General features: G+C 31.6%; 3 protein-coding genes across 3 annotated transcripts; 1 reads left to right on the top strand and 2 right to left on the bottom strand.

The window, feature by feature from the left end:
• Nucleotides 1-24: 24 nt before the first annotated feature.
• Nucleotides 25-3,427, bottom strand: LOC106718339 (dynein regulatory complex subunit 3). The gene is made up of 9 exons (XM_045680309.1): nucleotides 3,328-3,427; nucleotides 2,792-3,159; nucleotides 2,542-2,714; nucleotides 2,138-2,347; nucleotides 1,779-1,919; nucleotides 1,346-1,547; nucleotides 770-955; nucleotides 379-518; nucleotides 25-171 (listed from the first exon to the last, which is right to left on the bottom strand). Exons 1-9 carry the CDS (start codon nucleotides 3,425-3,427, stop codon nucleotides 27-29), a joined length of 1,665 nt encoding a protein of 554 aa, XP_045536265.1. The 3' UTR covers nucleotides 25-26.
• Nucleotides 3,428-3,975: 548 nt separating this feature from the next.
• On the top strand, nucleotides 3,976-14,512 carry LOC106718318 (TOM1-like protein 2). The gene is made up of 13 exons (XM_045680238.1): nucleotides 3,976-4,134; nucleotides 4,411-4,658; nucleotides 7,096-7,203; nucleotides 8,946-9,041; nucleotides 9,579-9,680; nucleotides 9,909-10,055; nucleotides 10,714-10,865; nucleotides 11,030-11,103; nucleotides 11,185-11,250; nucleotides 11,808-11,910; nucleotides 12,665-12,752; nucleotides 13,346-13,405; nucleotides 14,158-14,512. The coding sequence occupies exons 1-13, from the start codon at nucleotides 4,080-4,082 to the stop codon at nucleotides 14,368-14,370; spliced, it is 1,512 nt and encodes a 503-aa protein (XP_045536194.1). The 5' UTR covers nucleotides 3,976-4,079; the 3' UTR covers nucleotides 14,371-14,512.
• Nucleotides 14,513-18,180: 3,668 nt separating this feature from the next.
• Nucleotides 18,181-25,502, bottom strand: LOC106707355 (protein disulfide-isomerase). Its single transcript, XM_045680371.1, has 10 exons — nucleotides 25,208-25,502; nucleotides 24,876-25,073; nucleotides 24,299-24,570; nucleotides 23,471-23,638; nucleotides 22,402-22,511; nucleotides 21,889-22,009; nucleotides 20,492-20,658; nucleotides 19,506-19,671; nucleotides 18,779-18,868; nucleotides 18,181-18,239 (listed from the first exon to the last, which is right to left on the bottom strand). Exons 1-10 carry the CDS (start codon nucleotides 25,353-25,355, stop codon nucleotides 18,192-18,194), a joined length of 1,488 nt encoding a protein of 495 aa, XP_045536327.1. The 5' UTR covers nucleotides 25,356-25,502; the 3' UTR covers nucleotides 18,181-18,191.
• Between the last annotated feature and the right edge of the window lie 106 nt (nucleotides 25,503-25,608).

The following is a 25,608-nucleotide window of genomic DNA, read 5'->3' as shown; positions in this document are numbered from 1 at the left end:
AACTAACTTGTATATTTAATTTATTATTAGTAATCATCTCCGAGTAGAGCCGCCGCCTCGGGGTCCACAGCCTCTGTCATACTCATCTGCATGTCGGTCCACGCCTCTCTCTGATTGTCGATGAAGTAATTAATCTCCAGTATTCTATCTCTATTCCTTTTTATTTCATTGCTGTAAAAACATAAATTAAGTTCATTTTTGTATCATTATTATGAGGCTATCGTAACTATAACTAGCAATAAACAGTCCCCCTAACCCTAGTTGATACCTGAGGAAGAAAACGTATAATGCCAGCTTAAAAAATCCAAAAACACATATTAAATATTCCATTACTCCTCCTTCCACTTTCTAATATAACCTTATCTGTTGTTTACTTACTCATTAGTACCGGTTACAAGGTGATCACGCCAGTTATTGGCCCGCGTCATCAACAGGTCCTCACGAGCATCAATAAATCGCAGATGATTGTCAGACGATTGAGCCACAAGGTTCATCATCGTTTCTCGATCCATCATCACCTGACAATTATATTGAATGCGTATGCGTAGAAACTAACTATGACAATGAATTAATTAATGAAAACTATGCAATCAGGATTATGTTTCATCGCTTTATTGAGATATCAGTTATCATACACGTAGCAAAACAACCATATGATTTTCTATGTCCTCCGTGAAATTCTCTGTTAGACTTACACGGGAGAACCGAACCCATTCATGCAATGGCTATCAACGGATCTGACTACCAATAGTCGACCGAAAGAAGTTACCTCAAACAGTTCCGGCGTTGCATCACCTAACAACACTTTATTACCGACAAGCTTAGAGAGGTGGTCGCTCTGTCGCGTCGACCACACCAGCTCGCTTTCGCGCCACGACCCGAACGCTCCGCGAGATACCTCCAGAAGTTTAGTTATCATCTCTGTCAGGTTCACTGCGAATTGCGTGCGCGATTCCTGAATACATAAAGAAAGACTAAAGACATAGAAGGGAAACGCAAGGCTTAGGGCAAGACACTCTCAAGGTGAATCTCTGTTGATTGAATTGAATTATTTAATGTGACTGACATCTAAAAAATCAAATTATTGTCAAAGCATACTGAAGCAAGCTTTCTCATTTTTTAGATAATCTGTACTAGCAATTGTATTCAAGATTTATAAATATTCTACCAAACTTTTAACACAACTTGAGCAATGTTTTATAAGCGTATGTAGACAATATCTAAATTACTGCCATAGTCGAAAAATTTTAATGGTTACTTTAGGTTTTAGTGTAAGGTACATCGGTACTAAGGGACTCCCTTTAGGGCAGTTAATATGTGTATTTAATATAATAATTTTATGTACCTCACATTGTTCATACAGCTGCATTTCTATAGTCATCAGATTCTTCCACATTTCGTACAAGGAGTCATTGAAGGCCTCCCCGAGGTCCACAATGTTAGGCTCCAATTCTTCCAGTGTCGCTTGCTTGGTCATAAACTTTGCGATTACTTCGTTCATTTGATTTACGAGCCCTACCTTCTTTTCTTCAAACTTTTTTACTATCCTATAATTTTTAAAAGTCCTTAGCTGAATTTGGGTATTTTTTTTTATACAGCAGTTCATTGCATTAGCATTTTTATTGCTAATGGATTTATATTTTGATTTGTCGGATAACCATGGGTTTTCACTTGCCGTAAAACATGTAAAAAAACATATTGTCCTCCATCTCATCGTCTTTTATAAAAACAGAGATAACAATATTTTAAATTCGATGTATTAATGTTTTACAACTTACTCTTTACTCTTACTAACGCTGTCAGCGAGTGCATTGTCCACCAGATCTCTGAACAACTTCACTTCTACCTGCCTCGCGTTGTAGGCGCTTTGTGCGTACTCCACTAACCCTGCCATAGTCTCCACATATTGTTCTTTGTAGCTTTAATATAAAATGAACAATTATCTACTATACTTTCATCAAGAAATTCATAGCAGTGTGTTAACGTGATTGACTGAGACCCTAGTCACTCATAATTTAGGATGGAGACCCTAATTGGTGAATTATTGAGCTAAAAAATACCTGAGAATTGATTTATAAAAAAGTTTCATGTATCGTGCATAAACAATTATAGTGTACATTATAAATAGAAATATTACTCTTCGTAGAAATTCAACAGTTCGCCACCGAGCTTAAGCAGTAATGAACCATCGGGATCCTTCTCGAACATTGAGTCCAGTAATTCAGGACCACTGAGATATTCCACAAAGGATAGCGCATAGAATTCGACTTTTGCTTCGTATTCCTCTTTAGCTATTCTTTCTTTTTCAGCTTTTTCATCGGTTTCGTCTAACCTTCGTAACAAACCCCTGCCGAAAAACGCATACTAAATTTTCATTCTTACATATTAGATAAACTATTGCCTGGGAAATTATAACACTGGTCGTAGTTTAAAAAGATAAATAAACTGTGTTTCTTGAGGAGAAGGTTTATAATGATGATTAAAACGTAAAATTATTAGATATGAAGGATGCTGTATAATTTACACATCAATTGCACAAACCTAAATAAAGCAACACCGCTTTCTCTTTCTTCCTCCGTAATTATTTTGTAATCCAAATAAGTGACTTTAGTCAACGCCGACTTGAGAAATTGATAAGCCATAGGATCGTCACAGCAAGGGTTACCCTTGAAACTTACAGATCGGAGAAACCGAAATCTTCTCAAATACGCCATCTATACAAATTAACATTTATGAGACATTAATTTAAAAAAATAATTTCTTTAAAACACAAAAGTAACTTTACGTTTACCTCTTTATAATCCTCAATTAAATTGTCTCCAATACTAAACACGAGTAGTTTCGTTAACGTGTCTAAATTTTCTAGCTTCCTTATTTTATTGTGAAACAAAGTCAAAACTTCTAAATTTACTAATGCATCCAAGTTTTCAATTTTTTCTATTTTGTTAAAAGACAAATCTAACTCATTTAGGCCTGTTAACAATTCAAGATTTTCTATTTTTTCAATCAAATTATGCGCTAAAGTTAGTTTTGTAAGTGATTTTAACATCCAAAGATGATCTATTCTTAAAATGTTTTGAAATTCAAGTCGAACTATTGTTGCCTCGTCTAAATGGACACCTTCTTCCGCGAATAGTCTTCCCGCTTCTTCAGTTGGCCCTGTATTTAAATATTATTAATATTGTGTTGAAGCTATAGAATATCACAGGCAAATTCGATAATTATCATTTAAAGTCTGTGATTACCAACAACCGATGAGTACTCTACGAAATGAAGAATGCCTCCATAAATCCATCTAGTTCATTTTTGAACAAAGTTGAGGCTTACCGTATTCTAGAATGCATCGTGTCAGCATGGCATTATCTATAACACCGGGTTCAATGTCTGGATGAATAATGAGGCTATTCAAAGATTTCTTTTCAGTCATCTTTCAAATTTTTGATTGACACTGATAAAATAATTATAAACTTTGAAACTTATCTATTTAACTTTTAAAGTTTAGCTTCAAAAGTCTTCTAATAATGTACTCTTTAGTCTGAAAACAACACGTTTCTTAGAAACACACAGAAAAATATACAATGTATCCATGGCAACGTTATCGTTTTTTGTCATATTTTTTCACGGATCACAGCAGAATTTTTCATTTTTTTAAGCATTACCATTCGTAGATATTTAGTACAGCATATAATAAATGACCAAGCATACACTTAATAAAATTTTACTTTTAAACAAACTTGCAAACCTTTCATTGCTATTTTTAAATTAATGCGCGAAAAAATAAAAATTATTGCCATAGGAAAAAAAATTTGCTTAACTTGGAAGACTACAAAATGAAAATAATTACATTATCGCAAGCTGTTATTTGGAAGAAAGGAGAGAGTTATAAAAAATTAAGTAGCAATATGTAAACATAAAAATGCTCATTATGAAATACGCAACAGTTTTTTGTATAATGGGAAATTAATGTCACCGTGTGTCACCGAATGATGTTTCTGATTGTGACATTTTCGTAATTGCGTTGATAGTAGTGACAAGTGAAATCGAAGGACTTTTGTGATAAATATTGGAAAATACTCAAAATGTCCTTTTTTGGAGTAGGAAATCCTTTTGCTACGCCGGTTGGTCAAAAAATAGGTTCGTATGAATTAGTAACTTCTTTAATTAATTAGTGTTTCGTAATATTTTCTATTCATTCGTGTAGGTTTTCTCATCTTTTGTTGCGCACAATTTCTTCTTACTACAATATCATTTTACTATAATGTCATCATTGCACACGAATATGTGTAGTTAAGAGCATTAATTGCTGGTTAGTATAATTAAAGTAATAATTCTTTGTAAAAAAATTGTCATTTGACGCCGTGATGTTAATGATTATGACCCTTTGTGTTTACAATGAACATTGCGTTACAGAACAAGCAACTGATGGCTCCCTACCGTCAGAAAACTGGGCCCTAAATATGGAAATATGTGATATAGTTAACAGTAGTGCAGATGGACCAAAAGATGCAATCAAAGCCATTAGAAAAAGACTGACCCAAAGTGCTGGAAGAAACTATACTGTGGTCATGTATACTCTGACTGTACTAGAAACCTGTGTGAAAAATTGTGGAAAACCTTTTCATGTTTTAGTCTGCAACAAGGAATTTATTTCGGACTTGGTAAGTATTATGAATATAATGTTAGAAAGACTCTAGTAAAACATATTTAACACTTATATATTTGAATCTCTATACCTCAAACCTTGTTAAATTAAAATAAATTGCACTGCCATTCCCTTCCATTGAACCCCCAAATACTCAGTCCCTCTAATTTTTAGACTTTGGGACTATTTCCATGCACAGGAATTTCAGTACATATTTAAACTCAATAAATTGCAATCCAAAAAAACAATTTCTTGTTAAATCAAGGAATCAATAAGTCTAAGTTTTTTACATTTCCTATGACATTTGAGATACCGAGATTCTACTGTACATATAATGTTAATTGGATACTAAAATTTACTTCATTCATTATTAATTATTATAAACACATTGACTGTAACCAATATTTCTTCATCTTCATGTAACATTTTCTGATATCCTATGTATTGTAGTATGCTTATAATTTTTATTGTTATTTTATTTGCTAAGGAATTAGCTGTTGCCTGCAACTATTTCCATACAGAATTGAAAAAAAAACTTCATAAGTAACTTATGTAGTCTACCAGACTATGTTCTACATCTTTGCCAAATTTCATCAAGATCACTACAAATTTCATCAACATCCATCCATCTATGGAGACATTCGCATTTACATTTCTAAAATGTTTTAACTTAACATAAATTGCTTGATAGTTAGCTATTTGCAGAAATGTAAATAGTGTTATAAAAATAAATAGACAGGTGGTGCAGATAATAGTATTAACAATGTCTTTATACTACAAAGTTTATCTGATTATGAGTTTCTTCACCTCTATTCACTACTCTATGGCTGTGATATGACAATTATCAACTATAATCTAATCAGTATACTTTGTCTGTGAGCAAACAATATATGCATGTTTAAAATTGTAACACTTCTCTGCATAACTTTATACTATTTGGAGTCATAATTTTTGTTACTTAAGACTTGTATATCTTGTAAATTATGTTAAGCAGAGAATGTAAATCTATATATATAAAAGAAAGTTGTGTTAGTTACACTATTTATAACTCAAGATCGGTCAAACTGATTTAGCTGAAAATTGATGGGGACCTAGCTTAGCACTAGGAGATGGACATAGGAACTTTTTTATCTTGTGTGCATTTTTTTTATTCCGCACGGACGGGTAAAAGCTAGTGTGTTATTAAAACATTGTTTTATTTACATGTTGATCATTTCTTCAGTCTTGTAATAAAAAGTTTTTATATAATTTTTTTTTGGATGTTCATGTCAATAAACCAAAGAGGATTAATATAGAATTTTTTAAGTTAGGCCTTCTAACATTTGCTATTAATTTAGTTTGACGAGTATTGTGGTTGTCTGCCTACCTCATTTAAGATTTGATTTGATAGTATTATATGACTCATCTACATCAATAGTTCTTTTATATTTTAGTATATTATCTTATCATTTTTAATTGAATGTATAATTATAACGACTTTAACATCGTTATAAAGAAGTTCTTTAATGCATTATTTAGATAATTATTTGAAGGTAAAGTTTATATTGAATAAACTCAAGTCTACTTTTCTGGAGAGTGGTAGAGTATATAAAAATATATCTTAGTAATAATATAAATGTGAATGTGTAGATGGATAGATGGATGGATGTTTTTTGAAGGCATTTGAGAATAGTTCAATAAATTTGATGAAATTTGGCATAGATATAGAATATAGTCTGAAGGAACACATAGGGTAATTATATTTTTTTTTAATCCCGCACATACAGTCATGGACGACGGCTAGTATATTTATAAATACATTCATTATTTTAGATCAGTTTGTTTATCAATCTTATAAAAAGACTTTATTATTTAAATTTTAGTTATAAACAAGTTTTTGGTATTGAATAATGATATTTTAGTGTAGTAATAGTTGTTTGTGTGGAAGTTTTCACAAATACATTTTGTCATATAATTAGTTATATGTGTACCTGTGTGTGTAACTAGCTACATATATTATTATCTTTGTTTCTCTCAAAGAAATTAAGAGGGATGGCAACACATTTTTCTATAGGACATTCTTTAGTAGGAACTCAAAATGGATCGTTCTCATTGGCTCTAATATTCACACACACATGTGTAAATTCTTTACAACTACAAATGTAATATGGTCACTTTCAACAAAACAACTATCATCTATGCAAATTTAAATATTATTTTCGTGTTATAAATATATCTCGAAGTTGATCTTAGACTAGTATTTTTACAGATATATCTAAAATCGAACGCGATCCTAGTAAGATTATCTAACAAATAAGTTACTTTAAATACTGTAATAAGTACATTTACGTTATTGTGAATCACAAGCTTAAACAGATTTATATTATTAAATTATATTGTTGATAATAATTAATTGATTGTTTAGTTATTTTTAAAGATATTGTATTAATCCTTTACTTTACACTTTATTTCAGGTAAAACTTATTGGACCTAAAAACGATCCACCTACAGTAGTGCAAGAAAAAGTGTTAAGTCTTATTCAGTGCTGGGCGGACGCATTCCAGAATCAACCAGAATTACAGGTAAGAATTTATTTCCACTAATAATTTATTCGCACACGACTAGCCGCTTGTAACGCAAATTTATTTTCATTCAAGTGTTCCATTTCCACTGTCGCGACCACGCCTCCTTTATCATACGTAAACTATAATTCAAAGCAACATTGTTTTCAAAGGTATTTTCAATACTGCTTCGGTAAGCCAATTACGTTTTTATTCACCTACTTTACAAGAAAACAATATCCAGCCCTGTTTTATTTATCATCCAATGACCTTGAAATTTATTACGCAAATTAATATGAATGTAGTTTTAATATGTAATTTATTTCCTTAAATCAGGTTCTTATGGCGTAATATTTGTCTCGCAAATTAAATAATAATCTGTGACTCCGTCCGCGCGGAATTAAAAAAAAACAAGTCTATGTATTTATAGTCGTATGTCCTACATCTATGCTAAATTTCAGTGAAATGCGTTGAGCCGTTCTGGAGATAGCGTGTAACAACCAACCATCCATCTATCTAAAAATTCGCATTTCTAATATTAGTATGAATAGCAAGCTTATAGCCTGAATATTTTATTTCAAGAAGATATAAATTTTCCTGGCGATTATAACGAGAACTGTGCGTCACATTTAATAGAGTTATATTAGATTTTCGCGCCATATTTTCGCTATTTACGAATTCGTAAAGAAGAAATTTCTAAATGTATCCCAACGACCTTGACATTAAATAACAGTCGCAACATTCTTTAAAAATAACTTAATTTAAATGTGATCCAATATTATTAATTATTTATTTTTCTATCTATTAAATACATATTCACTTCAATTGGAAAATATCTTAGAAAATTGATGCAATGATGCGTATTGTTTTGCGATACGCATTGTTTATACCTACCGAAATAATAATATAGAGTCATCTAGTTAGTACCTTTTACCACCGAACTGTTAGCCGTGCGCGATCGGCCAATGAATATAGGACTAAGTGAAAAATGAGTGTAGGTAGCTGCGAAACAGATTTGTTAAGTAGTTATTAGTACCCTTAGGGTAGATCGCGGGAATAAAATCCAATGATAATCGTTGCGTTAAAATGAATAACGTAGTATGTAGAACTTAACAGTTTTATGTATTACTAGCTGTCTTTCGCGACTCGCGAATATGTGTTCTATGCGTTCTTCCAGACTATGTTTTACATCTATGCCAAATTTCATCGAGATCCGTTGAACCGTAACAGAGATACCTTCAAACAAACATCCATCCATCTAAACTTTCGCATTTGTTATATTAGTAAGAATAATTTTATCTTATCCTAATCAACTGGTATAAAATGTTAAAAGTTCCGATTGATAGCGATAACTTGAGATTTTTCTATCAGTATTTCGTATCAGATGTGATTCATGTTGTTTTATTTTACGACTTAAGCTTTGACTTTTTCAATCACAAACACAAACCTTATTGTTGACCAATAAAGAAAATTAGCAGCTGCTTGGACGAGATTTCTACGTCGCCCTCTTTTGTGGTTGACAGGATTATGTGAGTCTGTGTAATTCACAGACCTGGGGCGCCCCTTTCTGTTCAGCGCCCTGGGCGTTTCTAACGCCGGCCCTGTTTTTACCAATAAATTACTACATCCCTTATAATATATCTCATAGTTTTTGTACGGGAAAATTATTATTATACCTTTTATTTATAAACCCGACATTAAGTAGGTACTCCTCGTGAATAAAAATTGTGATCAATATAGTGGTAATTTATGATTTTTTCTAGGGTGTTGGGCAAATTTATAATGAGCTCCGCTCCAAAGGGGTGGAGTTCCCGATGACGGATCTAGATGCGATGGCACCTATTTTCACGCCACAAAGGGTTAGTATATTTGAATAAATATTGATTTATGTATATTGATGTTTTACGATAGTTAAAAAATAAAAAATGGAACCCATCTAAAGTCAAATATCGCAGACAAAGCATTATAAATTGTAGTAATTTTACATATTGTAGGATTGGAAATTAACGTCTTAGATCTTACCGAATATTTTTTACCAATTTTAATCATTATTGTTATTTTATAACATTGCTGAGAAGCATTTGCTTGTGTGTCGTTGGCTCAGGGGTTAAAGCTCTTGATTTGTAATCTGCACGCCTTGGGTTTGAAACCCGCCATGTACCAATGTGTTTTTCGACTTTCGATTTACATATATACAATTATCCAACGTTCTTACGGTGAAGGAAACTGTGATGTAATCTTTATATGTCTGCAAAGAAACTGCTATGTCCTAGTTACCTCTAATTTAGGGTAGGCTCCGATCCCCTCAGTGGGGACGTAAAGTGAGCTGATGATTTGTTTGTCCCTTCTGTCTATAGATTATATAAATATGTTAGTTTTTGTCTTATACTTACCAGAGTGTTCCTGACGGTGTAGAACAGCCAGTAGGGTCGCCACAGCGCACCGCAACGCTGCAGCACTCACCAACCAGACAGCTGCAAGAGAACAATATGGCTACGGTAAATTCGCAGTGTCATATACATTCACATAAAAGGCTATGAAGAAATTATCATGGATTATAGAATTATTCAACTGTAGATATAAATCTAGATCGTACTAAGAACTAACAGAAAATTTGTTTAAAAAGTGTATTCTTTTAGTTTTATTCTCTTTCATAGTTCTCTTTTTTACTTATTCTCAATGTACTGTCACTATACTTTTGTTTTAAAATGTGAGGTAAATTCCAGGTGACATTGTCGGAGAGTCAGATGAACAAGCTGCGCGGCGACTTGTCGGTGGTGGAGGGCAACCTGTCGGTGATGGGTGACATGCTGAACGAGCTGACAGCGCAGCCGCCCCACCAGCAACATGACAGCGATGTTGAGTTGCTCAATGTCAGTACACCACTCATCTCTATACAATTTATAGGTCATTTCTTTGAAATGACATTTGCTTTATTTCAAATTGACGTCTCTATTGTTAGTTCGAATTCTCACCACCGCTACTAACCGCAACCGTCAGCGCCAAAATGGCGATAATCAAATAGGCACAAATTACCACGTTTCATAGCCTGTCCATGTATAGACATTTGCGTATGCGTACTACGTCATCACATACGCATGTAAACTACACGTACACTAACAGACAAACATACATATATTTCACATTTTTAAATTCTCTAGTGGAGAGCGCTCCCTTTTTTTTGTAGCGGGAGAGAAATCTTCAAAAATATATTATTATTATTTTCCTTATTTCCTATTATTATTCCTTATTCCCTTATTTTCCTATTTGGGGCAAATACAGGGTAATGTAATATTTCTCCTCACTAAAACCATCTCGGTGAGCATCTTCAAGTGCGACTGTGAGGATCCCAAGGTCCTCTACACTGAACTTCTGCACAACTTTGAAATATACTTCCTTGTGCTTTCGAACAATTTGACAACACAGAAGCACGTCATTGTCATGTTACCGGGGTAGCTTCCTCTACCTATCCCCCTAAATAATATATAGTATTTTTAACTGGTCTCTTTATAATCTGTATCCATGTACCAGGAGCTGGCGGAGACGCTGCGCGCGATGCAGCAGCGGCTGGTGGAGCTGGTGGCGCGGCTGGCGGGGGAGAGTCCCCTCACTGCTGACCTGCTGCTCGCCAACGACCGCCTCAACAACCTGCTGCTGCGACACTCGCGCTTCATCAACAACAGGTCTCATCATTATCACCAGCCCTGGCAGGAGTCGAACCCAGAATCTACAGATTACAAATCAAGTTAACCTTAACCTCTGAGCCACTAACACTCTTGTGATAGAATTTGAATGGAATATTTCTTTGTTTTTTGTAATATTAACTAATTAACTAATTTGTTAACAGAAATGCGGCAAAAGGAGGTGCGACACCGTCCGCCATTTTGGGTGCGGCCATGGGAGTACCTGGTTCTGATGCATGTAAGTCTTCAAATATTATTTATGTTACATCTAAAAAAAAGTATTTCTAACTGTTTTAATTTTTTTTTTATTTAATTTCAGCAAAGACAGGTGATGATGATGCTCTTATTGACCTCAGTGATGATGTACCCGATGTCAGCAAACTGAGTGAGTCTAGTTTTTAAAATAACTTTTTATTTTAATAATGTTGTTCTAAAAATAATTATTAATTATGTTATAAAATATATTTTATATACAATAAATTAAAATATTAGATTAAATATAATACATAAAATTAAATTTTACACACTAGTAGCTATCGCCTGCGACTCTGTCCGCGCGGAATTTAAAAAAAACGTAAAAAGTAAGCCCTATGTGTTCTTCCAGACTATGTTCTACATCTGTGCCAATTTTCATCAAGATCCGTTGAACCGTTCCGGAGATAACTTCAAACAAACATTCATCTAAACGTTTCCATCTATATATATAAAAGAAAGTCGTGTTAGTTACACTATATATTCAAGAACGGCTGAATCGATTTGACTGAAAATTGGTGGGCAGGTAGCTTAGAACCAGGAAACGGACATAGGATAATTTTTACCCCGTTTTCCATTTTTTATTCCGCGCAGACGGAGTCGCGGGTAAAAGCTAGTTTATAATATTAGTAAGAGTAAGATTGTATGTTGTATTAAGTTTCCATATAAATGAGAGCTTATATTTGTCAGGTGTGAAGGATGTGTCAGAGGAGAAGTCTCCGAGCAGCTCCAAGGACGAGTTCGATATGTTTGCTCAGTCTCGTAATATTACCTACGAAAATACTAAAACTGGGTAAGAAAATGCTATTTTCAATAAGGACCAAAAAAAAACAAATCCACATTTATTCGTACATTGCTTTAATTGTCTTCTGAGCAATTTTCATTGACGTATGGTCTAATTTTAGTCCTATTTCCCTTATCACCCTTTTCTTATTAGGAAGGGATGGATATGACAGAGGGGACGCATAGGAAGGGGAAATATCTTCTTTATGTTCCTTCTCTATTGATTAAAGGTAGGGAATGCATCTGTATTTACAGATGTCTATGGGCGGCGGTCGCTTTACTATTTCAGCAAATTTAAGTGGCCGTTTTGTCTTTTGCCATTTTTTGATATAAAAGAAAACATATAGTTGATTTCCGAAACCAAAATTCCTGTATAAAATATATAATTGTTATCTGTATGTTTTGTTAAATATAACAGGAAGGATGACGATATGTTTTTTTACAGGTATTTTAGTCTTAGTAAACAATTAATAGTTATATTCATTGAATCGAGTGTATTTTTAGCCGACTTCAAAAAGAAGGAGGTTATCAATTCGACTGATTTTTTTTTTTATGTGTGTTATATAATCACTACTAAATGTAAAGAGCTTAATGTTTTCTTTAATTTCAATAGTTTATTGTTATTTTTTTGGTGTATTTTTTACTGTAATTTTGAAATATTTAGCTATGATTATTTAGTGAGCTTTATTGTTGGAAGATAATATAAAAAATAGATCAAAAACAACTGTTTGGATAGTGTTTTGATTAAGTTAATGTATGTATAGAGGCAGCAGTTATGCGGACAATGTGGAGCAGCAGGCGAGTGGACTTGCCGCAGCCGCGAGCCAGCGAGCTACACAGGCACCGACACTGGTAAATAATATCTTTATATACAAATAGTAACTTTATTATTACATACATAACTACAGGTTTATGTTAAATAAAAAATAGTAAATTTGGATTTTATTATTACCTACATGACTACAGGTTAATGAAAAAAAAAGAATTAGATTTTATTATTACCTAAATGACCACAGGTTTATGAAAAAATAAAGACGAAAATTAAATTTTAATATTACCTACATGACCATAGGTTTATGAAAATTAAAAAAAATAAAATTAGATTTTATTATTACCTACATGACTATAGGTTGATGTAAATAAAAAATAAAAAAAATAAGGAAGAAAAAATTAAATTAGAAATAAGGAATATTATATGTAAAAAATCACATGTCATTTAGCATAAGGAATATGTGCAAAAAAAATACCAAGAGTCTGTAGATGTTGTTTAAAAAAAATCATCAACTTTATAAATTCACACTTTATAGTGTAGATATACAAACAAACCGGTGGACTTTATTTTTTTCTTCCACATTAAATATTTATTATTTGTTTATTTTTAAATCCTGTATTTTTTTTTCGTTTTATTTTTTCCCTGTAGTTATAATAGCATTTATAATTAACAGCCCTCAGGGATGGATCAGCGAGAGATCGATGAGATATCCGCCTGGCTCGCACAAGAGAAGGTCTGTTTTTTTTGTTTAATTTTTTTCCTATTTTATTTGCACCCCATTTATTTTAAAAGTACACCTTATAAGAACATACTTTATTATATAACACTATATCGTTGTTCGTTACATTAGTTTTAAAAGCACACACAGGAGATTTTTTCTTCATCGTCGTGATTTTTTTTTTAAATTTCAACGTAATATTCACATAATCTGATAACGTAATATATTTTAAGATATTACGCAATGTCAACTTGTTACTCACACGTTTTTTAAATGTAACAAAATATGTGAACTTACTTCTGTGTATTTAACAAGCTTATTATTTATATAACAAACGCTAAAGTTATTTTTTTCCACTTCAAATTGTCACATAAAAATTTTTTTAAATTACATTTTCATCAAAATTTATCACAACGTTTTCTAATTTAAATTACAATTCGAAAGCTGTGTTGTTTTTTTTTAATAATCATCTGAACCCTTGAGGTATCAGAGACTTTATTTATCTTTTAAAATTTTGTAAGGTTATTTTTCTTTCTATATTTGTATATTTATTTATTGCTGTATAAATATGTCGGTGGTGGTTACAGCAGATGAGACATACTGTATATGCAAGCATATTCACTAAGTCTAGTCTAGTCTAGTCTAGTCTAGTCACAAAGAAGACTCACAAAGGCATAGCCAATTCTAATTTGCCACACTATTGGCACGCTTTACATGTTGTTATGGCAATACTTTTCAAAATTTATTTACAAATTTTTTTTTTCCAGGCGGCTTCAGAAGCCAACGTAGGACAGGAAAGTGTGACAAGTAGTGACTTCGACAAGTTCCTGGCGGAGCGCGCGGCCGCCGCCGACAGTCTGCCCAGCATCGACCCCCAGGACCCCCCGCACCCACCGCACAACCCCCCGAACCCCCCGCACCAGACCCCCCGCCACAGGCAGATCAACAAGGAACAAGAGGACACCATGTTCGCGCTCTGATCTGCTCATTTAAATAACTTTACCGCTTTCTATGGTAAATATATATTTTGTTTTCTAATATATTTTTAAAATAGCTTTTGCTGTCAATGAAAATACGACGCTGCAGAGTTACATCAAAAAAGTTTAAATACGGTTCTTTTTTGCGGAAAATAATAAAAAAATTTGTCTGTTTGTTTAAAAAAAATTCACATTGCATTATGTATTTTAAAATCTTTGAATACTTTGTATAATCCCACTAATTTAAACACGTAGCATTAACTATTTAGTGTCAATCTGGTAATAATACATACATACATCTTTCTCCTAATTATTTAATTTTTTTTTCTCTCTCACTGTGCACTTGTAGTCTTAGAGGACTCAAATACTTGTGCATTTGAAACACTAACCATTGTTATCGCATTGGTCAATTTTATTTATTTTATTGTCTAAGTTTGCGCAGTTTTTAGCTTAAATGGTGACGTCATCGTGCCTCTTGTTTTTTATAAAAAAAATGTATTTATTTTAAGCTGATATTTGGACCATTTTTATAATTTAGTGTTTTTGTGACTGATTTTTTTGTTGGTGTAGAAATTGTTGGTTGTTATTTTTCTATATATAGAAAAGTTTTTTTTTTCTATTTATTTTCCGATAAACTCTTGATAGAATGATTTTAAGTTATTTATTTGCATTAATTTGCAAATGAAGTTGACAAAAATATTTTTAAAAAATTTAATGAACTTAGAATAATAGAATTTTTATCGCGAATTGATTTGATCCGAGATTCAGTTTATGTATTTTACAATAATGTGTCTACATTATATACTTAGTATTATTAAAATTATGATTAACTGTTACTTTTTTCCCAAAAAAAGAAAACAACTGGACAAACAACAATTGAAGACAAATGTTATATATTTTTTTTATTCCATATACTTTATTGTCACATAATTGTCTGTCACATAAAAAATATGAAATGAAAAGAGAAATACTTCAAAATAATAAATGTTTTTTAATTATTGTACCTAAAAAAGGTTATTTGGTATTTTGTCACGTATTTCTAATTAAATCACTTATAGTGAGACCAAAAACATCGTTTAAAGCAGTGATTGTCAAACTTGTTTCTTTCACCTCCCCCTTTGAAAATCAATTATATTTCAGAGCCCTCTAATTTTTATTCAGTCCTAAAACTTAAAAACCACAATTTCATTACTTTAATTAATTTCGATGATCCCCCATTTTTTGGGCCTCTTATCGCCCCCTCCTAGGTTTCAAACGCCCCCAAGGGGGCGTTATCGCCCACTTTGGAAAACACTGGTTTAAAGCATATTTTGTCAACGATAATGACAGGGACGATTTTTTATACAGGAGTTTTGGTCTCAGAAACCCACGATTAGAATAATTAAATATATCTTGCCTTTACTAATAATAAATGCATTATTTCGTTTGAGATTAACACTTTTTTATCTGAAACATGCTAACTTTTTTTTATTATAATCAATTTAAGAGGCATGTGCAGTATTAAATGTACATATATTTATTACACATTTTGTTGAATTGCTATTAATTTGGTGCGTAAAATCATTTAATTTATTAATAATTTTAACAGAAATCCGTTAACATATATAACTTGTGGGTTGCCACTGATTTATTTCTAAAAGATCCTGCAAAAATTATGTCACATCTTTCTGTCACTTTGATAAAATTGTGACATGTTTTTGTAAGGATGTTTCGTGATGTTTTTGTAAAGATGTTTCGTGAGTGGAAACGCACGGTAAGGAATATTTCGAAGTAAATAATTGTTTCAAAGTAATTCAACTTAGGTTAAGTTAAAATGTTATGCATACATGTAGATGTAGACTTGGAGCGTAATTTGGGGGAGCATTTAATATATGTAATTTAAAATTACTATTTTCTAGTATTCGAATGTAGATTGTGATAAAGTATCGTTTTATATAATATATTGCTTGTCTTACTTTATATTTATATGCTATGTATATTGAAAATCGGCAATTTTATAACAAGATCTTATATCCATTTTTTTTTTTTTTTTGGTAAAACTTAAACATATATTAAAAATGTTGTCAAAATCTTTTATTGACACGCACAGTCGATAAAACAACCTTATAAATAAAATAAAAGCTTTTTAATTAAATTAATAAAAGATATAAGATCTTATATAACATATATGTTACCTTATATGTCTACCAAAGGCAAAAATTCACGTTAAAACACGATAAGTAATTTGGAAGGTATTTCACTACATAGTGGAATAGTTTTTTTAACTGATTCGTTTATAACTTGCTTACTCGTGACAGTGAGCCGAAATGTAACTGAAAATCCACCACTGATTTGTATTAAAATGCAGTCGAACCTGGATAAATGAGAATTCAACTGCGATTTTTTGGTCGTTTATAGAGATTTCTCTCTTATGAAAGTCGTCGTTCAGGATCGGAAAATTATTATCCAGGTTCGATTGTATTGTATATTTCTGTCATTATTTTTGATGTAACAATCAGTGCAGTGGAATTCTACTGTTAATCAACTTATTCATTCCACTTTCGTCTCGATATAATTGTATTTCGGTGTTGATGTGATAATTTAAAAGAACAAGCTTAATGTTAATTATTTAAAAGAGTTATTTTATGTTTTAATCGTTGTATTTAAGATAATAAATAAAATCATTTAACTGATGGTGATGTTTTATTTATTCACTGCAATAGTTGACTGATAAAATTAAAGAAAAAAAAATTGCAATTCTAAGTTTCCATTGCAGAGACATGTATAAAAACATCTCAGCATTAACTTTGATTATTTTTATTTGTTACTAGCTTTTTCCCGCGACTCCGTCCGCGCGGAATAAAAAAAAGAAAACGGGGTAAAAATTATCCTATGTCCTTTTCCTGGTTCTAAGCTACCTGCCCACCAATTTTCAGTCAAATCGATTAAGCCGTTCGTGAGTTATAAATGGTGTAACTAACACAACTTTCTTTTATATATATAGATATGGATTATTTTGTGTAGGTATTTTTTTAACTATTTCTCGCCGTCTTAAAGTTGAAAAATTAAAATCGTCAATAATTTTTATAACTTTATTTATCAATTTCTGTATCCACAATAGATACATACAACATTGTTTTAGATAATTTCCAACAAATTACTATTTACAATTACAGACTGGATTCATATGTAAAAATATATTGATTTTCAAATTACACACAAACGGAGATAAATTGAAAACTTAAAAAAGCACCTTTTTAAAATTATGCAAATTTAACGAATCAATAATAAAAAAACTTACAAAAGAATATGAATTGTTGCATTTACACCTCTTACAAATGTTATTAATAAAACAATTTAAAAAAAAATCGACTGAATCGTTGTTCAAATAACTTAACACTAAATGCTCCATCAAGATACAGAAATTATAAATACAAATACATTAAGTTTAAAATGTTCTCTGCGTATAAATTATTTAATTCCAAATAAATTATTCCCTACACAGATGCAATATGAGTGGAGTATTACTAATAAATATCAATAAAGAGAACACGGAATTAAGTTTTTTTAGTGTTAAAAATTACAAAACATAGAAAATAACTGATTAAAAGAACCCATTAGATATTTTTATCTCATAATAAATTCCTTGTGCTGGATTTCCACTGTCGAAACACCAGCATATAAACATATACATGTTTTTTCAACAGTGAAACCCCACGGTCAACACAAAACAACGTATAGTAAAATGCCTGAGAGACAGAAATGCGATTCTAAATGTAATATTAAGTGTAAGTTTTATAATCTATATAAAGTACGCTATGGAAGTCTTGTTTGTGGCCGTAATATTACAGCTCGTCTCGCGCCGGCGCCTCGTTGTCTTCATCATCTTCACTCTGAAATTAAAATTATTTTTTTTATATTATTATTGAAACAGAGTGAGTGTTTCCCAAAGTGGGCGATAACGCCCCCTTGGGGGCGTTTGAAACCTAGGAGGGGGCGATAAGGGGCCCAAAAAATGGGGGGCATTGAAATTAATTAAAGTAATTAAATTGTGTTTTTTTTAAGTTTTAGGACTGAATAAAAATTAGGGGGCTCTGAAATATAATTGATTTTCAAAGGGGGCAGTGAAAGAAAATAAGTTTGACAATCACTGAGTTAGACGGTCAGTACTTTTTAGCCGACTTCAAAAAGAAGGAGGTTATCAATTAATCGACTGATTTTTTTTTTTTATGATTTTTTTTTTAAATAACTAGAACATTAGTAGATTTTGTAATAGTTTCATGATAACTTTATTATGAGATACGAAATTTTTATTAGAATCCTTCTACCATTTGCCAATTTGATTCTTCTAAAGAAACTTTTAACAGTAACAAACACATATTCAATGTTACAAATGTATTGTTTGTTAATAAAATATAGTTATAATACATACCGCTGTGGGCGTGGGCTCTGCGCCTTCACCGTTGGTCTCCACAAACTTGGTGAGTCCTGCCAACGTGCGCTCGCCATTGTACTCACGCACCTAAATACAAACATACATACATATTAACATAATGTTAATGTTACAAAACATCAATTTTACATATGGCAACTACCAAATCTAAATTTCAATTTTCAATGTTGCGTCAATGATCTCGATCTGATATAAAATCCCTAGAAAAATAGTGTAAATATAATTTTTTCAACTCGGAAGATTCAAATTAATAATTATTAATTTGCCTAAAGGGACACATTTTAATGACATATTTTAGTTTTTATGTATTATATTTAAATTAAATCCATGTTTATAAGTATCAATTGATAAAACTTTGAAGGTGCTCTTTTAATCTTCCGAATTGCCCATAATTATTAGCTTTTTACATTAATATTACAATATGGTACGGGTTCATGTATATTATTTATACCAGTGGTATATGCCAGCAACATTTATTGCACAAATAGTCCACACAGAAGATTGACGTGAAACGGAAGTAATTACACGTACACTCTGATGAGTGTACATTCCGAAGGTCTAATTTTACTGTTCTGTTCCTTCCCACCTTCTTTCTTATAACGAAAGGATGTTAAAGGAAAGTAGATATGGTGGATAAGGAGGAGCCTAGGAAAGGCAACTTGCTCACCCACTAAAAGCGTTATTTAAGTGAGTGTTGTTGATGTACCTGGTTATCCTTGGTGTAGAGCTTGATGGTAGGGAAGGAGGTGATCTTGGTGTGCTCCAACTCGTTGGCGGTGGCGTCCATCTTGGCGATGACGACGTCCTCATCGGCGGCGAAGTGCTCACCAAGTTTGTCATAGATCGGCACCAGCTGCTTGCAATGGCCGCACCTTTGCAACAACAAAAGACTTGTTTATTCACTGCTATACAAAAATTAGACAAAAAAAAAACTAACGTTACTATTTCTTTTAACTCACTGTTTGCGCATTATTAATTTATATTGAAACTAGCTGTCGCCCGCAGTTAACAAAAAAAATGAAAAATAGATGTTGGCCGATTCTCAGACCTACTGAATATGCTCACAAAATTTCATGAGAATCGGTCAAGCCGTTTCGGAGAAGTTCAAGTTCGAACACCGTGATACAACAATTTTATATATTAGATTAACTTGTTTCGATAAATTAAATACTAATTTTAGATTCCGGCTACTTATTATGTTATTAGTTAATTTCATAATTCATAATAAATTAAAAAAAAAAGATAGCATCTTAATTATTTTTAAAATTAAATTCATTAAAATGCTAAACAAAGTTAATAAACAAAAAACCTACAAATATTACTGAAACAAGATTCCATTTAATTCTCAAGGTGAACTTGCAAGTATTTGAGAAGTAAACATTATTATTCTAGCAACACATTACATAAAACAACAATAGTAGGTACGGGTTGACATAATTAATGATAATTTGTGCATTTCCAAACCATCGAGCAGACAATGCTCGTCTCCGGCTCACTGAATATGTCTTAACGATTCAACCTTCAACACAACTGAATAAATAATTGAACATGTCGACTTATGACGCAATTTATACACAAATTGATTAATATTTCATTTGAATACATCAGTTGAAAGAACATATTGTTTATTACAAATGAATATTTTGATTCTCTTAGTTATTTAGTACATTAATACTAGTAAAATAATCTTACCATGGCGCGTAGAACTCAACAAGGACCTTCTTGTTGGTGTCAAAGACGACCTCATCAAAGTTGGTGGCCACTAGAACCTTGACAGGTTTGGCTGCCCAGTCCTCGGGCAGGTCCTCACTGAGCAAGTGCTGCTTCAGGGTACCAGCGAAGAATGATTGGATGAATTCCTGATGAAAAAACAGAAAAATTAGATTATGGTACATATAAGGAAGAAATTAATGATCTGTCACTTTATTCTATTAATATTTTTTGGTCACTAAAGAATATTTAACTATTTAATATACGATTAAGGTATGAAATTCGGTGTCTTATTGTCAATACCATCTTAAAATCGGTCCGATGAAATGATAAAAATTTATAACGATAAATCTCCAAATGATAGATTGTGTTTTTCAATTGCTAATGCAATCCATAGATTGGTTCGGTTACATTTGAATCGAATGATAAGAAAACCTACTTTAAAATCAATCAATTGAATTTAATCTTTAGATAAGTTAATGATGAAAATACATAAGTGGCAACCCTTTAATTATATTTATTGTTTGTAGAAATCTTAAAATTAATAATGTTATTTCACATAAAACATTATCAGTATGTCGAATTGTAACACGTAAAGTACACAAACGTATAAATGACGTGTCCAATCGGATGTTTGTAGAGAGAATTCAAAGCGTTAACTTTTAACATGTAGATTGTGAGACGCGTAACGATTTTGCAAATATGTTAATTGATTTTTTTACACATAAGATGGCAAACTAACACGTGGACATCTGAATTAGTTCAAATAAGGAAGGGAATGCTGTCTATAAACACTTTAGGAATTGTTTAGTGATATGGAAATTAATAATATTAAATTTAAAGAATTTATTGTGCTTGAGATTATTTTTAACTACCCTTAATAGTATTATTAATACAATTCCTCTTCATTACATTATCACTACTCGTAAATCCATAATCTATTGTATGTAAAGTTATTTATTAAAAAGTTATATTAATTATTGTTTCAAATAGACCAGAAATAATTGATTATTGATAGATTTAATCTTATCAATAGAATCAGTTTTAAAAATAAATATGCAATGGTAAAATTATTAACTTCTAATTTCTAAACAATAAACATTTTAATTTTTAGAGATTTTTTTTTCGGGAATCTTACTAATATTATAAATGCGAAATTTGAAATTGATGGATGGATGTATAAATGAATGTTTGTTTAAAGATATCCAGAACGGATGAACGGATTTCACTGAAATATGGCTTAGATGTAGTAGATGGTCTAGAAGAACAAATAGGGTACTAATTAAGTTTTCTTATTAATTCTGCTCGGACGGAGTCACGGGCGACATCTATTTAATTATAAATAATGTAATAATACTAATTTTAGTAGTAGTGTTTACCTCAATAGTGTTTGCACTAAGCTCGGAGCTGGCAGGTTTGTATTTGGCCATATCCTGCTCCAGGGCAATGAGACGGGCTGAAGGGACCTCATCCTTCTTCATGCCAAAGAACTCCAGAATCCTAAGGAAAGATTATACATATATTTAAATTGTTAATATTATAAAAAGATATATGTTGTTGTATCGAAAAAGTAATTCTTAAAAAAAAAACAATAATTTAAATAAAAACATAACATGTTTCTCTGACATTTAAGTATGTACTCAAGAATATATAAAATTAAGTGGATAAATATAAGTGTACTTGAGACATCAATTGAAACACTTCCCATATGAAGTGAAGGTTTATACAGAATTTACTTTCTATAAATATTGAATAAATTTAAACGCAAAATGACGTTTTACTTCCAAAATGAGATTAATTAATAATTAAGATTTTAAATGGCATAATCTACACTGAGGGATGACTAATCACAATTAAATCACTCTGAGTCCGTTGTTATTATCATAAATTACCTCTGGTGATCATCTTCATCAGTATCAATAGCGACGGCCATGATCTTGTCGCGGTAGTTCTTAGCAACGGGTTTCAAATCATCGAGGTACTTTTCGAAATCACCATTTTTCTAAAACAAACACACGATTATATTTTCAACTCTAACACATACGACGTTAGGTCGAAAATGTATTGGCGTTTACTTCGTTCAAAGTTTATACGTGACTAGAGGTCAATGTATCTATTAGGTCATTCACCTCATTAGAAATGATGTGAGACGCATTTTAATAGAAAACATAGACTATAATAATATTTTTTTTACTTCCTTGAAATTATATCATGATTTTTAGTATTAATTAATAAAAGAAAGTAATAAAAATCATATTATTATTTTTATTTGTAAAATAATAAATTAAATTTATTAAAAAAATATTAAATACTTCGTAAAAAAAATTGTATATTAAAGACTCTAATATTAAAGTATTAAATATTGACATATATATCTAATGCATACATAAATAATTAAAAGTAAATGTATGCAGATAATAGTTAATAATTTTTATGATGTATCTTTTAACTTATAGCATTTAATCTATTGGTAAAAGTTGTAAATCAACTTTCACAATGAGAAGACAGTTGCAAAGCTCTTGTGACCTCTGTATGTGATGCATTGCAAAACTTTCACTATAGCAACCACATAGTAACAAAATATATGTGACATATTATGTGGGTACATTTTCTTTTGATGTAAAATAATCTTCAGAATTATTTGATATACTACATTCAAATAAAATTACTCAGTTTCTAAAATTTCGAAACTTATACATCTATATATATAAAAGAAAGTCGTGTTAGTTACACTATTTATAACTCAAGATTGATCGAACTGATTTAGCTGAAAATTGATGGGGAGGTAGCTTAGAACTAGGAGACGGATATAGGAACTTTTTTATCTTGTGTGCATTTTTTTTTTCCGAGCGGACAGAGTCGCTGGTAAAAGCTAGTTTTGAATATTTAAAACAATTTGAAATCTAACATAGCTCTTCAATGACTGTATCTTTTTAAATAATAATACATTAGTTAGCTTACCTTGGACAAGAAGAGAAGCAGATGGTATTTGATCTGTCCACCAAAGATCTTGGAAGCGGTCTCATGTGAGAACTCCACAATAGTGGGCATACTTTGTACAAATACCCATGTCTTGAACAGATCTTCGTTAAACTCTTTAGCATCATACTTGACACGTGGCTCTTCAAACTGATAAAGGAATAATTTCAGATGTTATATAAAGCTAACTATTATTTTTAATAACTTTGTTGCATTGATAATGTTTTTAAAAATAGGTCAAGTCTTATCATTACCCCTAGATAAGAAAGCAATATACCAATTGTTCCATTAAACATTTTTTTACTGACGTTAACAATTTTCCGTTTGTTGATTTTAATAATAATACCTCATAAATACTATCTACATATAGTGATAATATCAGAATATATTTTCATTTAATAAATATGGATATCACTAATATTAAATGAACAAATTCAGTTGCAGTCTCAGGAACCAGTTATCTCTATTTGCCATTACCATGGGGACTATTATTAATTATTTCGGACTGACAACAGATTTCATCATATTATTTATATCACATCTACATTATGTTAACATTTACATATTTTAATATATAATTTCTTATATATTAATCTGTTTTTAGTGATGTTTAATATTGACTGCAATAATTTAGCCAACAAATAACACATTTAAAAAACATGTTTCATTTTACATTAACAATTTAGAAACAAGATTGTGTCCTAAATATAGAATATAAATTTTTTCCATAAAAATCATTTCAAATACTTATTTCTCTTTGTAACTTGAATAGATAAAACCCTGAATGATGTAATATTAAAATAAACTTACGTTCTTAAACAGGACGACATCACCGGATTCAGCTTCCAACTCTTCAATGAGTTTCTCATCACTGACAAGTGCAAATACTTGGTCATCTACCAACCCAGCAACATTGAGGAAAGCCTTTGCCTTCTCAGTGGCTTGGTCGGGGAAGAAACCAAATGTGATCACATTATTGGCAGCAATCAGTTCCTTCGCCTGTTCTGCAGATGTAACTTCAACAGCTGGAGGACCAGTCTTCTTCTTCAGCCAAGCGACGATATCATCAGCTTGTCTGCCACCTGTTATAAGATTAATCAACTAAGTAAAATGTTAATATTATAAACTTAACTTTTTAGTTAGAATTATTAGATAACTGTGGCATGTTTAAATTAAATAGCCAATTTATAAATTAGGGTGACTCATAAAGAATATATGAAATTATACAATCAAAGTTTTGATAAGATTTGTTGCAAGAATAATGTATGAATAACTCATGAAATGCATGAAAAGTTTATAAAACATTGTTAAGAAAATTAATTCCATCACTGATTATAAAGCAATAACACTTTTACGTAGCATTAAATTATCATTTTAATAACATTACCTGTGTAATCGACAGGGTTGCCGTTCTTGAAGAATTTCAGCGTGGGATATCCTCTTACGCCGAAACTTTCTGCGAGATCCTGCTCCTGAGTGGCATCAACCTTGGCAAGTTTGATGGGAGATTCTTCCTCATTCAACTTAGTAGCGGCCTTGGCATATTCCGGTGCCAGCGACTTGCAATGCCCACACCACGGCGCATCTGTAATGTAAATATATGAATAATCTGTACAACGAACTACCGGCGTTTAATATTTAAAAAATGTTAACCAATCTAAGAATTTAACTTAGTAATAGTGATTAGTAGTTTAGCAAGAACAGAAATTACAAACTTACAGAATTCAACCAAAATGAAGTCAGTGGTAGAAATAACATTTTCAAAGTTGGCTTTGCTGAGTACTAGTACATTATCTTCTGTCGGAATTTCATCGGCGAAAGCGGCACCCAAAAGGGCTATCGCTACTGCAAATAATGTTACTCGCATCTTTAATTTGCGAATGCCTGATCACAACTACAGTTTAAATTCGGCCGACGATGCTGAACAAAACGCCGAAAATGCCACTTCATTCACACTCACACCGTCGAATTTGACGTGGCAGCGTCGATCGTGTGTTGGGCTGTGATTGGCCAGCATTGACACTATTTTTTTTATATCTTCAACGAGATAACTTTTTTAAAGAAAAAATAAAAATCCAATTTTACCAAGATCCTTAACTGAAATGTCTATATTTCAACGG

This window comes from Papilio machaon, chromosome 12 (genome assembly GCF_912999745.1).
Source record: "Papilio machaon chromosome 12, ilPapMach1.1, whole genome shotgun sequence".
NCBI classification, from domain to species: domain Eukaryota; kingdom Metazoa; phylum Arthropoda; class Insecta; order Lepidoptera; family Papilionidae; genus Papilio; species Papilio machaon.
This window is presented reverse-complemented; position numbering and strand designations above follow the sequence as displayed.

What these genes read in the sequence shown, in the direction of transcription:
- LOC106718339 (XM_045680309.1), bottom strand. Translation starts at nt 3,427, where the DNA reads ATGACTGAAAAGAAATCTTTGAATAGCCTCATTATTCATCCAGACATT. An exon ending in AGCGGTGTTGCTTTATTTAG is followed by an intron (nt 2,348 to 2,541) that starts GTTTGTGCAATT and finishes GTTTTTCGGCAG; the next exon opens with GGGTTTGTTACGAAGGTTAG. An exon ending in CTGTTGAATTTCTACGAAGA is followed by an intron (nt 1,920 to 2,137) that starts GTAATATTTCTA and finishes TTTATATTAAAG; the next exon opens with CTACAAAGAACAATATGTGG.
- LOC106718318 (XM_045680238.1), top strand. Translation starts at nt 4,080, where the DNA reads ATGTCCTTTTTTGGAGTAGGAAATCCTTTTGCTACGCCGGTTGGTCAA. An exon ending in AGGAATTTATTTCGGACTTG is followed by an intron (nt 4,659 to 7,095) that starts GTAAGTATTATG and finishes ACTTTATTTCAG; the next exon opens with GTAAAACTTATTGGACCTAA. An exon ending in AAGAGAACAATATGGCTACG is followed by an intron (nt 9,681 to 9,908) that starts GTAAATTCGCAG and finishes GGTAAATTCCAG; the next exon opens with GTGACATTGTCGGAGAGTCA.
- LOC106707355 (XM_045680371.1), bottom strand. Translation starts at nt 25,355, where the DNA reads ATGCGAGTAACATTATTTGCAGTAGCGATAGCCCTTTTGGGTGCCGCT. An exon ending in TTAGTGCAAACACTATTGAG is followed by an intron (nt 20,659 to 21,888) that starts GTAAACACTACT and finishes TTTTTTCATCAG; the next exon opens with GAATTCATCCAATCATTCTT. An exon ending in CAGAGCCCACGCCCACAGCG is followed by an intron (nt 18,240 to 18,778) that starts GTATGTATTATA and finishes TTTTAATTTCAG; the next exon opens with AGTGAAGATGATGAAGACAA.